Source organism: Hipposideros armiger, unplaced genomic scaffold, assembly GCF_001890085.2.
Source record: "Hipposideros armiger isolate ML-2016 unplaced genomic scaffold, ASM189008v1 scaffold_592, whole genome shotgun sequence".
In the NCBI taxonomy this organism is placed as follows: Eukaryota; Metazoa; Chordata; class Mammalia; order Chiroptera; family Hipposideridae; genus Hipposideros; species Hipposideros armiger.
Genome location: NW_017731942.1, coordinates 663,113 through 675,516, shown reverse-complemented (window position 1 = coordinate 675,516; position 12,404 = coordinate 663,113). Strand labels below are relative to the sequence as shown.

Below are 12,404 nucleotides of genomic sequence, written 5' to 3'. Positions count from 1 at the left end.
GAAAGCCAATTGTATTTGCCAGTATTTTTGCTAACTCTACCTGTCTTCCTTCCTGACATTCTAAGGCTTCTTCTTTTATCATTTTTTTTCTGTTTAAACAACTGTCTTTACCCATCTTTCTTTTCTTTTTTTTTTTTTTTGTAATTGGGGAACATGTGTTTTTCGAGGACCCATCAGCTCCAAGTCAAGTAGTTGTTTCAATCTAGTTGTGGAGGGCACAGCTCAACGACCCATGTGGGGATCAAACCGGCAACCTTGGTGTTGTGAGCATTGCATTCTAACCAAATGAGCTAACCAGCTGCCCCTCTTTACCCATTTTAGGGTACATCTCCTGGCAGTCTCTTATGGTCTTAGTTTTCTTTCATCTGAGAATGTCTTGATTTTTTCCTTATTTATGAAGGATATTTTTACTAGTTATAAAATTCTGGGTTGACAGTTCTTTTCTTTCAGCCCTTGGAAAATGTTGTTTTACTTCTCCTAGCCTCCACGGTTTCTCTTGAGAAATCCAAATTATTTTCCCCCTAGAAATAATGTGTTATTTCTCTTGTTATTTTCAAGGTGGTTTTTGTTTTGTTTTGGTTTGGGTTTTTTTGCCTTTAGTTTTCATAAATTTTACTATGCTATATCTTGATGTGGATTTTTTTTGCATTTATCCTCTTTGGAGTTTGCTTCTTGAATCTGTAGGTTTATATCTCTTGCTAAATTTATGAGCTTTTCAGCCATTATTTCTTCTAGTACTTTTTCAGCACTACCTCTTTCTCTTTTCCTTCCAGAACTCCAATGCCACTATTAGATCTTTTGTTATAGTCCCACTGGTGCCTGAGGTTGTGTTCATTCCCTTTCAGTCTATTTTCTCTCTGTTTTTCAGGTTGGATACTTTCTACTGTTCTATCTTTAAGTGCATTGCTTCTTTCCTCTGTTCTCTCCACTGAGTGCTGAAACCATCCTCTGAGGTTCTTTTCATTTCAGTTATTGTATTTTCAGTTCTAAAATTTCCATTTGGCTCTACTTTATATCTATTTCTTTACTGAGAATTTTTATTTTCTCATTTATTTCAAATGTGTTCATAATTGCTTGTTGGAGCACTTAAATAATTGCTAACATCTCTGTCATCTCAGTGTTGGCATCTGTTGATTGTCTTTTCTTATTCAAGTTGATATTTTCCTGGGTTTTGATATGATGTGATTTTAGATTAAAACATGGACATTTTGGGTATTATGTTATAAGAACTATGGGTCTTGTTTAAGTATTATGTTTTAACTGGCTTCCTCTGATACCACTCTGACAGGGCAAGGTAGGGGTGCCACCTCTTTACTGTCAGATGGGGGTAAAAGTCCAAGATCTCCACATGGCCTCCATTGACTCTCATGGTGGGTAGAGGTGCTTTGTTACTGCTGGCAGGGAGTTGGAGTTCCAGCTTCCCACTAGGCCTCCATTGGGGCTACTCTGTTCTGGCTGAGAGGCCATAAGTGCCTTATTACTACCCCTAACAAGGCCTCTACTGGTACCATAGGGAGAGGAGTAGCCTTACTGCTGAAGGATGATGAAATGTCTGACTCTCCACTAGGTCTTCTCTGACACCACTCAAGCATGGAGGGAGAGGGGCATCCTATTACCACCAAGTGGTGGTGGGAGTCCAGGATTGGGAGTCCAAGATCCCCCAGTGATTTTCACTGACATGGGAGCGGTGTCTTATTACTGCCCATCAAGCTTAGTTCTTACTCAGCCTTCTGTGACATGACCCTGGTGAGGGTGAAAGTCTAGGCTCCCCACTTTGCATTTCCTGATATACATGGGGGTGGGACCACAGTCATTTATGTGGTGTTTTGCTGGAGTAGACTGGTTATTATCTAAAAAGTTGCTGACTTGCTGAATTGCTCCTTTCTGGATCCTTTTGGTAGAGAGAAAAGGCTTTTCTTGGTGCTTTTTTGGTCTGTGCTCATTGCATTTCTGGGTTATAGACTTCTTCAGTTCCTAGAATGGGGCATCTGAGGCAGAAAGAAAACTCAAAGATGTACCTCTGTGTCCTTTAAAGTCCCCCAAAGACTTTAAAATGTCTGAAGTTGTACATACCTCTGACTTGTATTTCCCCTTCTAGGAAGGAGTTCCTGAGGCAGCGGCGGGCAGCCGTGACCCTTCAAGCCAGGTGGAGAGGCTACTGCGACAGACGGAACTTCAAGCTGGTAGGAGAGCTCACCTGGGAGCTGTGTCTACAGGAGCAATGGATAGCTGTGCAGTAAAAACAGATATTAAAATTTTGTTTATCTGAGCGTGAGAGTTCAGGCAGGAAGGATCAGATCACTGACTTTAAATGACCAGACCTCAGCATCCCATGCACTCTCATTTTAGCATAGTCTCAGGTCATGTGGTCTATGGGCTTCAAAGTGTTCACCTGCAGTATTTTGGGCATCTCCAGAGCTACAATGAGATGTCCTGCTCTGAAATTAGGTAATGACTATCTTTCGCCAATTTTCAGGCAACAAAATAAGTTAATGGATTGATTATTCTCAGTGTAAACCACTGCATGAATTTTTTCTTGATCACAGGCACTGCTAATGGGTGTCTGCTCAGCAAATGAGCCAGAGCAACCTTGGCCATGCCTTATCGGGCTTCACTTGATTGTTTGCCTTTGTCATGGATATGGCTGTGGTTGGGACATGCAATGGTCATGTCAGCAAAACTGATCCTAGGCCTGTCTATGCTTTATGCTCACAAAGGCAGAATGGAAGCTGACAGGATGGGAAGGCTGCTTGAGGCCTGTTGCTTTGCATGCATCACTTCATTTATTATGAAGCCAGCCCTGTATGTCAAGGAATGGAGGCCTAGAGAGGTTAAGTAATTTCCCCAAGAGCACAGCGTTAGTAAGCAGTAGAGCTGGAGTTTGCATGTAGGTCTGTGTGACTTCTGAGCCCACACAGCTAGACCCCATTGGTTGGTCTTTGAGAAACCAGTAACGCTGGTCCAGGGGACTCAGGGACTGCTGTGGCACAGGGCATGTTTGCAGCATAGAAGTGGGTGTTCATCAATTTATTGTTTTCTCCTTATTTTAAAGATCCCTGAGCAAGTGTGCTAGCTTGGTGGAGCCCGCCACATGGGTGTGCTAGCTCCTGTCAGTTTGGCTGGGCATGACAGCAATTCTCTATCACTGGCCACCCAGAGACTGCTTTATTATTTATGCCATTTAACAAACATTTATTTGGCACTTATTTACATGCCAGTCTCTGTTCCAAGTGCTTTACAAGTAATATTTCACTTAATACGCTTGTGCTCACAGGTGTGTAAAATTTTAGCATCAGCCCTTTGCCAAAGAGCTGGTTTTTGAAGTCTCCTGGGGGATACCCTCTTCCCCCACTGTCTGTGCCTTCAGGGAGGCCTTCTCTGTGCTCTGTGCCCTTCTGCCAGACCCCCATGAGTCCACACCCCTATTGTCTCCTCAGATCCTCCTGGGTTTTGAGCGCCTGCAGGCCATTGCCCAGAGCCGCCTGCTGGCCAGGCGGTACCAGGCCATGCGGCAGAAGATGGTCCAGCTGCAGGCCCTCTGCAGGGGCTACCTGGTGCGTCTGCAAGTCCAGGCCAAGAGGCGGGCAGTGCTGGTCATCCAGGCACATGCCAGGGGCATGGCTGCTCGGCAGAAACTCCAGCGGCAAAAAGCCAATGTAGATCGTCACCACCCTCGTGAGCAGGTGAGCTGGGGCCCCAGGGGCAGGGCAGGCAGAAGGAGTGAGCAGCAACACTGACCTCTCACCAGGCATTCCTGTCGCCCCCCCCCCATCCAAATTGATTACTGCAGCAGGTCCTTACACCATCTGGTCACCTCGGTCACCCCTTGAGTCATGTCCACAGGATAGTCTTATACCTAGAACCTGGAAATCGAGCTCCTTGACCCACGCCCTGTAGCCTTGGGGATGATTTCTCAGCAGGCCTGGTGGGTCCCCTGGTGGATCCTCAGCAGGGCCAGTGAGCTATGAGAGGCCTCCGTCCCGTGGAGGAGAGCAAAGGCCCCTGGTTACTGGGCTGTGGCATGATGGTTCAGGGCAGGGAAGCCTTCAAGTGTCTGTGCAGGAGAGGCTGATGGGTAGGAAGCAGGGGAGTAGTGCATGACCACATTTCCTCTAGAGGGCACAGGAGCCTAAACCTCAGGCATCTGGAAACTGGGATAAGGAGACGGAAATTTACCCCCTCCATTGATGAAATGGGTTCTACTGAGCAAAGTACTAATACTGTAGGCAGGGCAAGTAAGAGGATAGGTCAGCAGGCATGTCAGCAGCCTGTTCCTGCACCCATGTGACCCCAGTGGCCACAAACCAGGCCCACCTGTGTGTGTGTGTGTGTGTGTGTGTGTGTGTGTGCGTGTGTGTGTGTGACTCAGGCCTAGGAACCTCTTCTGGTGCAGGCTCGATGCTCTGGGAATGAAGGACCAGGTAGGACTGAGCCTTGATTTGTGGCTGTTCTGGAGCTCCCTGGGTTTGAGGTGGTGCCTCAGGGACCATGTGGAGCCAGGGACAAGCCTCCCCCTGGACCTGACTCTCCAGTGGGAAAAGAAAAGCCTGGCTGGTTGCTCTCTAGTCACTCTAGCTGTTAAAGTCTAGGAGTTTAGAGGGAAATACAGTAAAACCAGATTGTGAGTAATGTAGTTTGCGAGTGTTCCGCAAGATGAGCAAACATTTCTAATACGTTTTAACGTGGTAAACGAGTGATGTCTTGCAATATGAGTAGTTTGTTTCCAGAATGAATTATGCTTGCAAACCAAGGTATTACTGTACTTTGATTTGGATAGATGATTGCAGGAGTAGTAAGACAAGTAGGCTTACTTGTCTTCTGTGACATGCTTGCTCCAGCGAGCCCTGCGGATAACCTCCTCCCATGGTGCGTGTGTGCAGGGACTGCTGATCACCCCCGCTGAAGAGCAGAAGGGCCAAAGTGCTTTCCCCACCAGGAAGCGCAAGTCAATCTACGATACCGTCACCGACTCGGAGATGGTAGAGCAAGTGTTTGGCTTCCTCCCATCCATGATCGGCGGGCACGAGGGCCAGGCTTCACCAAGCTTTGAGGTAAGATGGGCCCCATCCTTCAAGGGTCAGGCCCAGGCAGGAGGAGGAGCCTGCCCAGTGCGGACTTCAGTCAACCTGTAGGCTCACTGAGAAACCAAGACTCAGCATGGGGAGCTGGCAGGGTGGGTGGAAAGTGTGTTCTGCTGTCCTGGGTGGACATGCAGAAAAGAGGGGGAACATGGGTTTCTGTGGTCACACACTTTCAAGGTGAGTAAGTTTCCTACCTGTAAGACTTCCTAGAGCCTTTAATATACAAATGAATTGGCCTTTCAGTCAGGCAGCATTTTCCATTTGTGTTTGACCCCCTCTGACAGAGCACTTTGAATGTGACTGACAACCTGATATAGGGAGCTAGTGACGACTGGCAGGAGGAAGTGATGTCTGAGGAGAAAGTGGTAGGGCTAAAGAGGAACAGCAACCCAGGGCTGTCCTGCTGACTCACCACACCTGCTCTGGGCCCCAAGACCTAATGATAGAGGCATCCCCAGGTGCTCTGCATCCCCCCATGCAGGCATGCACACACGGGCATGCACGTGAACACACACACACACCTGGTCTGTGCAGTAGGGGTGATTGGGAACCTCTGCAGGAGGAGCGTCTGACTGAGGTCTGGCAAGAGACCAAGGACTGGGGTGTGTAGACAGCCCATGACTGCAGGCCAGGGGCTCTGAGGACTCTCAGGTAGCTGAGATGCTCACACCAAGGCCCTTCCTGTACACGGCCACCCACCAGAGGCCCACTGAAGGGGTGAGGTCAGGGAGGTTCCCAACACAGGGAGGAATGGACAGATGGCTCTGCAGCTGGCAATTAACCAGACAGACACTTCTTGGACCTCCCTGGCCCCCAGATATGTGTGCCTCACAAGGTGGCCTCTGAAAGGATGGCTGATGCTTGTCCCGCCCTCTCACCGGCCCCCAGGATCTGGAAACAAAGACCCAGAAGCTGCCTGAGGTTGACCTAGACACAGTCCCCATGCTGGAAGAGCCCGGGGAGGACATGGATGACCTAGCTGAGTACACCTTTCCCAAGTTCGCTGCAACCTACTTCCAGAAGTCGGCCAGCCACACACATATCCGGAGGCCCCTCCATTACCCGCTGCTCTACCACGACGACGATGCTGACTGCTCGGTACCTGGCAGTTCTCTGGTTTCCAGTAGCTCAGGCCACCCCCAGAATCTGGGTCTGTGCTGTGGATCAAGGGGAACAAGGAAGGGGCAGGGTCACCGTGGGCTGGTGCTGCGAGCTGGGTCGCAGCTGGGCCCCCTGTCTTGATTTCCCCAGGCCGCCCTGGCTGTGTGGAGCATCATCTTGAGGTTCATGGGTGACCTTCCAGAGCCAGTGCTGTTTGCCAGGAGCAGCCCACGTGGCAGTTCAGTGATGCAGCAGACCCACGGCACAGTGGACAGTGCCCAGTCTCCACAGCACAGAGGGTCTGCACAGGTGTGTGCTGAGGGTGGTGGCAGATGAGGGCCAGCCAGGCCTGAGGCCCCAGGGGAGCTGGACTGGGAGGGGAGGCCAGATGCAGAGCCCTCATCAGCATCTCCCTGAGCCCAGCCAGCCAGGGTTCCCCACCCGCGGGAGTTTCAGCCTCGAGTTACGCTCAGGAACTCATGAGTCAGGCATTATACCCAGGACATTCTGAATTATAGTCATTAATGGAGATGGTCCCCCAGGTTCTGAATGTGGTTTTGACCTGAATAGGATTAAAATGAATGTAACAGCAATAACAACAGGTGTTGTTACTGATAGCATGCTGTGTGCCACTTGTTTCTCTTTAGTTAATTCTCAGGTGAGCCAACCGTACAAGGTAGGGATTCTTATCTTTATTATAGCTAAAGAAGCTGAGAGGTGATGTGAGTTGCTGCCAAATCACAGTGAATGTGTGTGACAGAGCTGGGCTTTGAATTCATTCCACTGAATTCAAAGACCAAGCTCTTGACTGGTGTCCTCCCCTGCTCTCTGTTGGAAGGTTAACTGACATCCATTTTTGGTCAGAAATCCTTCCTAAGACCTCAGTTTCATGATGTAATCTTAGTGGAACCAGCCAAAACTTGTCCAAAGGAATTACACAGCAGGACCCACCAGTAGCGGGAGCCCTATGACTACTCCCTATATCAAGTCCTGTGTGCAGACTAACTGCCGAGAAATCTAAATGTGTCTACAGCCCAGGATCCCATGGCCAGACTGGACCTGGAATTGCATGGAAGTTGCCCAGGCTCAAGCCCTGACTCTGATCTCTAGAGGTGTGGGCTCTGCGGAGTGTATTAGTTATCTGCTGCTACATAAGAAATTACCCCAAAATTTAGCAGTTTAAAATAGCATACATCTATGCTCTCACATACGCAGCACAGGCAGTGGGGAGTCAGAGGGGCAGCGAACGGTTAAAGAAACACAAGAGACAAAAATAGAGTTAAGGCGAGGCCAGGGGACTGCAATTGTCTCTCTCTGGAACCGAGTCCCTAATCAAGCCAACATATAGCTTTTATTAAGAAACTTTAAAAAAGAGAAACTTTTTTTTTAAAGTCCGTGTGATAAGTGCCTTAAGGCTAGTTTCCATCAACCAACCCCATTGTGTTCCAACACATGCTGTGCCTTCATACTCCCACACACACAACCTCCAGGATGGTGCAGCTGTTGCTGCAGCCATGAAGTAAGGGAGATAACTGACATCATTCTGCCGGGTCCCAGTTTTCCAGGACACTCCCTTGAGAAAGCTTTACCAATATCATTCCACCAGGTCTCAGTTTTCCAAGACACTCCCTCGTGACCTTCTTAGGTCAGGGGCTGGTGTGGGAGGGCGGTCGAGGATAAAGCTGAAAGACATCATAGTTTCTGAGGATCAGCAGTGGCTTAGCTGCTTGGGTCTGACTCAAGGTGTCTTATGAGGTTGCTGTCAATCTGTTGACAGGACCTGCCATCATCTCAAGGCTTCACTGGGACTAGAGGATCTGCTTCCAAGATGGTCCTCTCACATGGCTATTGGCAGAAGGCCTCAGTTCCTTGCCACATGGGCGCCTCCACAGGGCCGCCTGAGTATTCTCACAATATGGCTTTACCTCCAGAACGAGTGAGCTAAGGGAGAAAACCAGAAGGAAGCTGCAATGCCTTGTCTTGGAAGTCACTACCACGGGAGGCAGGAATGTCAGGGGTCACTGGGGACCACCTTGAGGCTGGCAGCCACTCAGGCAAAGGGCCATGGGAGGCAGTGCAGCCACCCCACACCTCTGGAGGGTGCACACAGGGGAAAACAGGACTGGTGCCCCAAGAGGCAGACTTCTCATTTTCCTTCCAGCACATGTTTATTAAGCACCCACTGTGTCCCCTGCTCACAGAACGGTGGGCTGGGCGAGCCTTGCCCACCCTTGCTTGCCAGTTAATGTGTGTCACATTCCATTCCTGTGTGGCAAACCAGCTTCCCCAGCCAGAAGCTCGTGCCCAATCCTGGAACCTGGGCTTATCCCAACTCAAGCTCAGTCCAACACTGAGCTTTAATTTTGGCAGCAACTTCTCATGGCACCATCATGACAAGGTGTGACCTCTGCCTAAGGAGACCAGCAGATCCTAATGGCCTCGCAGCATAGATTCTTTTGATATCATGGGAGAGTCCCCACTTTGCAGTGGGAAGAGCATATTCCAATTCATCCACCCAGTTTTCACTGGGAATGACCATGTTCTTGGGCTGTCCAGGCCACCTGGACTCAGACCCAGTCCCAACTCAGAGGGCTTTACTGGCGACAGGTTCAAGCTTTAGAATCATAAAGGTCCTGAGCCCTCCCAGAGGCCCGGTTACTGGCTGAGCAGCTTTGTCTCATCTCTTGCCTTCGCTTGCCTCTGTTTCCTCACCTAGGAGAGAGGATGATGTGCACACCTGTAAGTGTTGCAAAGCTCTGCTGTGTAAACTGGGCCAGGAAATGGCTGGGTGAAATGGACATTTGTTCCACCCTAGGTGGCAGTCAGGTACTGCCCCAGCTCACCTTCATTCACCAACTGTCTCCATCAACAGAGGCCCAGCCATAGGGACAGAGGGACCAAGGATATCTCCTCCATGAAGCTGAAGCGCTCCTCCCAGATCACGAGCCAGGTGAGCCCAGAGCCAGGAGCTCCCAGTTCTGCCTTTTGCTTCCCTCCTTGAGTCCTGGTTTTTGCTTCCCTCCTTGAGTCCTGGTTTCCTCCTTTGCAAATGGGGAGGATCACAGCTGTCCTGACTGCCATCTTTGGGTTTCAAGGTGGCCAGCCAGCTGAATGTTGGAGAGGAGGCATTTGAGCCAGAAGGCTCCATCTCAGACCGACCCATGTCCAACCTGGAGAAGGTGCACTTCATTGTGAGATATGCCATCCTGCAACCCAGCCTCAGGTCAGCCACTCTCCCACCTACCCCATTCAGAGCATCAGACCCCTCACCAGTTCTCAGCCCTTAACCACAGCCTCCTTCTCTGCTCCCTACCTCTGAGTCATTCCCTCCTCTCTCTACTCCCTGTCCTAGGGCCTATGGGCAGGGTCTCAGTTCAGCAGATATTATAACCATCAAGGGCTCTCTACTTGCTCTGTGGTAAATCCCATAGGTAAAACCCAGTTTTAGGAAAATAGATTCATCTTGTGCTGATGATTCATTTTATAACAGGCTTTAATGCAGGGCCCTGTAAATGAGCAAGTTCCTTATTTATATTATATGTATTTTGCTTTACATATAATTTGATTTATAGGAATTGTGTTCTCATACAAATTTTAAGAAATATGTATCTTGCTTTCAGGGACAGACTATTGTATTTTCACATATTGTGTATTATTGTTTTTAACCAAATTTGGGAAATTGTTGGCCATTATTTTCTCAAACATGTTTTTTTCTACTTCTCTTTCTCTTCCTTTGAACTCTAATTAAACCTATGTAGGACTTTTTTGATATTGTCCCTCAGGTCCCTGTGGATCTATTCCGCTTTTCTTTCTTTTTTTTCTCTCTGTTCTTTAGATTGAATAGTTTCTATTGATCTATATTCAGATTAACTGATCTTTCTCTTGTCCTCCCCAATCTGCTGTTATACCCATCGAATAATTTTTTAAAGATATTATACTGTTTAGTTCTAGAATTTTCACTTGATTCTTTTTAATAGTTTATATTTCTCAGCCAAGGTTCCCTATTTGTTCATGCACTATGAGCATAGTTTCCTGTATGTCCTTGAAGATAGTCACAATAGTTTTAAAACCTTTTCTGTTAAATCCATTATCTGGGTCATCCTGGGGTCAGTCTCCGTTGACTGCCATTTCTCTTGAGAATGGTCATGTATTTCCTGTTTTCACACATGCCTAATACTTCATTGTATTTCCTCATGAGTCTAGTACTTTTGAGTTGTATACTGGACATTGAGGTTGATATGTTTAAAGACTCTGGATTCTGTTGTATTCTTTCAGACTGTTGAAATTTTGGTTTGGCAGGCAGTGAACTTGGCTGGTTTCAAACTTTTCTCCCTGCGGTGAGCAATGGCTGGAATCCCTGTTCAGTTCTTCAGTCTTTGCTGGGCTGCCTGGAGTATGTGTAAATTAGGGGTCAGGCACACCTTAACAAAGATTTTTTTTAAAGATTTTATTGGGGAATTGGGGGGAGGGAAACAGCGTTGGGGAATCAGGAAAGGGGAACAGACAGGTAGACAAATTGCTGTTTTGTTTTTCAGTCAAGTTGTGGAGGACGTCGCTTTACTGGCCCATGTTAGTATGATCATTGTGCTCTTCCTAGGTGAGGCAATCGGTTGCCGGTCATTGGTATGCTGCTCACAGCAGCTCCTGGAAGCTCACACCGGCTACCAGCCACTCATGCTGGATGCCAGTCACTCACGTAGCTCACGGCAGCCTACTGCAGCCCTGCTGCAGCCTACACCATCGCCGGCGACTCATAGCAGCCCAGCTCCAGGTCGAGCTGTTGTTCATCATCTTAGCTGTAGAGGGCGCAGCGTCACTGGCCCTCAATGTGGGATCTGAACCGCAGCCCTGCTGCTCAGAGCTGGTGCTCCCAAGCCAACTCCTAACCAATGCGCCACTCAGCCGGCCCAAGGAAGATTTTTATATGCAAAGTTTAGGACTCCTTTTCTCTTGTTTCTTTTGTTCTAGGATATCCCTTCTCACTTTCAACTACTGTGGATACCCCAAACTCTGTCCTCTGCTTCTTCAAGCTAGTAAGGCTTCAGGGTTTCTACTCAATTTTTAGCTGCCTACATGATAACAACCAGGCAATTCTTCTGGCTTAGTTGGCTCTATTGGTAGTTTTCTCATAGTTACTCCTCACTGGTCACCACACCCTCCAATATGGCAGACATGTAAAAGCTGTATCCAAATGAAATGCATTATGGGTTCATTGGATACCCTGATAGACACATAACAGTGCTGGTCTCCCTCTGAGGCTGACACTCCCTCAGAGATCCTTTGAGACCCCCTACCAACTCTAACCCCTAGCGGGACACACTATAGCCTCTTACTGCTAGGGTCTTCTGGAACGATGGACTACCTGCTTGTGCAGGGTCTTATCAAGATACCTAAAGCCCAGATCCTTCCATGATATCCTCTCAGTCAACAGGAAGCTAATCCATGCTTGCCCCACCCAACAGTATGAGTGTGGTTCCCAGTTCCTGACTTTCTGCTCTTCCTTTTGGCCATCAAGAGTAACTTATAATTCTCCAGGAGAAAGAAAACACTAGTCTCTTTGTTTATAGAGGCCCCCAGCTTGTGTCCCCAAGGGACACAAGTCAAGTACTCTGTCACTACTTTATTCTAGTACCCCAGAGTGGGCCAATGGCTTCTGGAGCTCAGCGTGCCTCAGATGGAGAGCGAGATGGAGGGTCTCATCTCTGGAAGGCAGCCCCCATCCTTATTGGCAGTCTCCTGGGGTCTCCCTCACACCCCCTTATTTGGAGCAAGGAGAGGGTTGCTACAGAGGTCCCAAGAGAGCTGATGAGAAGTAGCCCAGGGAGCAGGAACTAAGAGGAGGGGAAAGAGAAGACATCCAGGAGACAGAAGGTAGGGTGTGGTGGCTGATGGGAGGACCTAGGACGGCTCCCAGATTGCCACTTTGGGAGAGTGGTTGATGGTGGTACCTGCAGAGATTTTAGAAAGAGGAGATGGAGACGGCCGAGTGGCGCATTGGTTGAGAGCTGGCTTGGGGCTTGGGACGCCAGCTCTGTGCAGCCAGGCCCCAGTTCAGATCCCACATGAGGGCCAGTGACACTGCCCTCTACAGCTAAGATGGTGAACAATAGCTCGACCTGGAGCTGGGCTGCCGTGAGTCGCCGGCAACGGCGTAGGCTGCAGCCCCTGCTGCAGTGGGCTGCCATAAGCTACTGTAAGCAGCCAGCGTGAGCGGCCAGCAGC

The 12,404-nt window shown here is 48.8% G+C and overlaps 1 protein-coding gene across 4 annotated transcripts in view; it reads left to right on the top strand.

Moving 5' to 3' along the window:
• The window catches only part of MYO7B (myosin VIIB), a 103,287-nt gene that overhangs the window by 72,576 nt on the left and 18,307 nt on the right, over nt 1-12,404 (top strand). For all 4 annotated transcript variants that reach the window (XM_019624533.1, XM_019624534.1, XM_019624536.1 and 1 more), the window contains 7 exons: nt 2,099-2,183; nt 3,438-3,683; nt 4,881-5,051; nt 5,970-6,179; nt 6,333-6,491; nt 9,055-9,132; nt 9,278-9,405. In XM_019624533.1, coding sequence (XP_019480078.1) covers nt 2,099-2,183; nt 3,438-3,683; nt 4,881-5,051; nt 5,970-6,179; nt 6,333-6,491; nt 9,055-9,132; nt 9,278-9,405 — 1,077 coding nt within the window. The remainder of the gene's footprint in view (nt 1-2,098; nt 2,184-3,437; nt 3,684-4,880; nt 5,052-5,969; nt 6,180-6,332; nt 6,492-9,054; nt 9,133-9,277; nt 9,406-12,404) is intronic.